Raw genomic sequence first — 2,202 nt, forward strand, 5'->3', positions numbered from 1 at the left:
AAGAAGGGCACAGAATCATGGACAAGCGCGAGACGTCTGGCGCTTCGCGACTCGCGTGCGCCGCTGGTCTCGTCGCCACGAACACCTCTACACGGCGGCTGCTCTGCCGATCGGTCTTGCCGGTATTCTCGGTGCGCCGTTGTTGCATTCCGGCCCCGGGTGCTTCGTCGCTGGCCGTGGCTGCGGCGTGGGCAAGCGTCTTCGTCGCCACGGTGTCTCAGTCATTTCTCCCGAACCCGCGAAGGCGCCGCAGCCAAGGAGGTTTGCTGCCATGTTTTCCCGACAGTGTAGAGTCGTCACGTTGCCTCGTCGCGAGGAGCAAGGGAGAGGGGGAAAATGCCGCGGCACCCTCGAGCCGTCTCTCCGCGAGTCAGGGGCGTTTCCGCAGAACGCAGCCGGCTTCGCGTTTGGGCCCCTGCTGATCACCGGACGGCTTCGAACGTTGCCGCCACGTGTGAACCATTGGCAGAGCAGACAGACGGACAATGGGCGAGGTGGACGGCAAACTGTGAATTGTGGCATCGGCGCGGCGCCGAGTTTTGTGGAGGCGGGGGAGGCGACCTGACCTGAGCGGCTTTTTCTCCCGTCGAAACTGGCAATCATGTCTCTTTTCGGGGCCAAACGCACGATTCAGTCTGTGGAATCATGTAGCAGAGAGGCGGAGAGAGAGCGGGAGAGTTGTTTGCTGCCCGTGGTCGAGAAGAGCTCAAGCGAAGCTGCAGAGTCCCGGAGAGGGAGAAGAGAGACGGCCGGCGAGAAGGCACCTTTACGGCCCCGTCGTCGGCGGGCTCGATGCAATCTGACGGCACACCTCTTATGGACCTACGTGAACCGCGTGCGGGCTCGTGTGCAGACAAAACCATTGTGTAGGAGAGCTTGGTGCCTCCGCGGGCGAAGTTCTCCAGACTGTTTGAGCCACCAATCTTCACGTCCATCCACAACTTCTCTAGCAAGCCAGGACGGGGTGCCGCGCCTCGGTGTGGACGTGTATCGCGTGTTATTCAGAGCCTTTTCCACGCCCACGTTGCCACTTCGCAACACCAAAAGCTGGGTGAGGCGCCGTCGTCTCCGGCCCACTCTCCCAGACTTGGTTGCTCTGTTCCTGAGAGCGAGTCTTGGACGAGCCTATCAGCCCGCGTCCGAAGCATTTCGGGCCATGTCCAGACGAGTGTGCTGCGTCATGTCCTCAGAAAAATGCCGCGTTCGTGCCTGGCCGGCGTGAAGCCACGGTTTTGCCACGAGATCCGCCCTCGACGCCGTGCTCGTCACGACGAGGTCTGGGTCGATTTGGGTGCTGTCTTGGTCTACATATAAAGGCGCATGCTCGGGTACAATTTCAGTCTCGCTTCTTTTGACTTGGGAAAACAAGCTGGACTACTTTCCTTACCTTCTACCATCTGACTTCACTTTCCTTCCTTTCAACACTGTACTGTATATTGTATATACTACATTTCATTCCTTTCTTGTGTATGTTTGCAAAATTCCCCTGAAGCCAACATGTTTGGAAACGTTGCCCTCGCATCCGCTTGCCTCGCGGCCCTCGTAGCAGGTCTACCGGTCGCCGAGCGCGACACCGTCCCAGACTCGTACACCTTTTACCAGGGCGACGGCTCGACCGCCGCCGGATGGCCGTCCATGGACAGCTGGCTCCCCCTCGACGAGCTCTGGGGCCGCAACAGTGCCCTCATGAACCAGACCTGCACCTGGAACGGCTGGGGCGCGGACGACTCCGAAGGCGAGATCGCCGCCGTCGGCAATGCCATTCAGCAGGCCGCCGCCCAGTACGACGTTGACAGCCGTTTCGTCCTCGCCGTCATGATGCAGGAGAGCAAGGGCTGCGTCCGCGCCCCCACCACCAACAACGGCGTCGTCAACCCGGGCCTCATGCAGTCCCACAACGGCGCCGGCACTTGCGCGGGCGAGCCCTCCTGCCCCGAAGACACCATCAAGCAGATGATCGACGACGGCGTCGGGGGGACCGCTTCGGGCGACGGCCTGAAGCAGCTGCTGGCCAAGGCCCGGGGGGACATCGGCGCCGGCAGCGACGACGGCCGCGTCTACTACACCGCCGCCCGTCTCTACAACAGCGGCAAGGCCGACTATACCAACCTCGACTTGGGCCTCGGGAGCACCGCCTGCTATGCTTCCGATATTGCTAACCGCCTGCGCGGCTGGACTCAGGCTCGCAGTACCTGTGGTTAG

The 2,202-nt window shown here is 61.5% G+C and overlaps 1 protein-coding gene across 1 annotated transcript; it reads left to right on the forward strand.

Annotated features, from left to right (window-relative positions):
* Window positions 1-1,497: 1,497 nt before the first annotated feature.
* On the forward strand, window positions 1,498-2,202 carry MAM_01385 (Lysozyme-like domain protein; the record flags this gene model as incomplete). The annotated part of the gene is made up of 1 exon (XM_040820184.1): window positions 1,498-2,202. The coding sequence occupies one exon, from the start codon at window positions 1,498-1,500 to the stop codon at window positions 2,200-2,202; it is 705 nt and encodes a 234-aa protein (XP_040681672.1).

This window comes from Metarhizium album (genome assembly GCF_000804445.1).
Source record: "Metarhizium album ARSEF 1941 chromosome Unknown scaffold_2, whole genome shotgun sequence".
In the NCBI taxonomy this organism is placed as follows: Eukaryota; Fungi; Ascomycota; class Sordariomycetes; order Hypocreales; family Clavicipitaceae; genus Metarhizium; species Metarhizium album.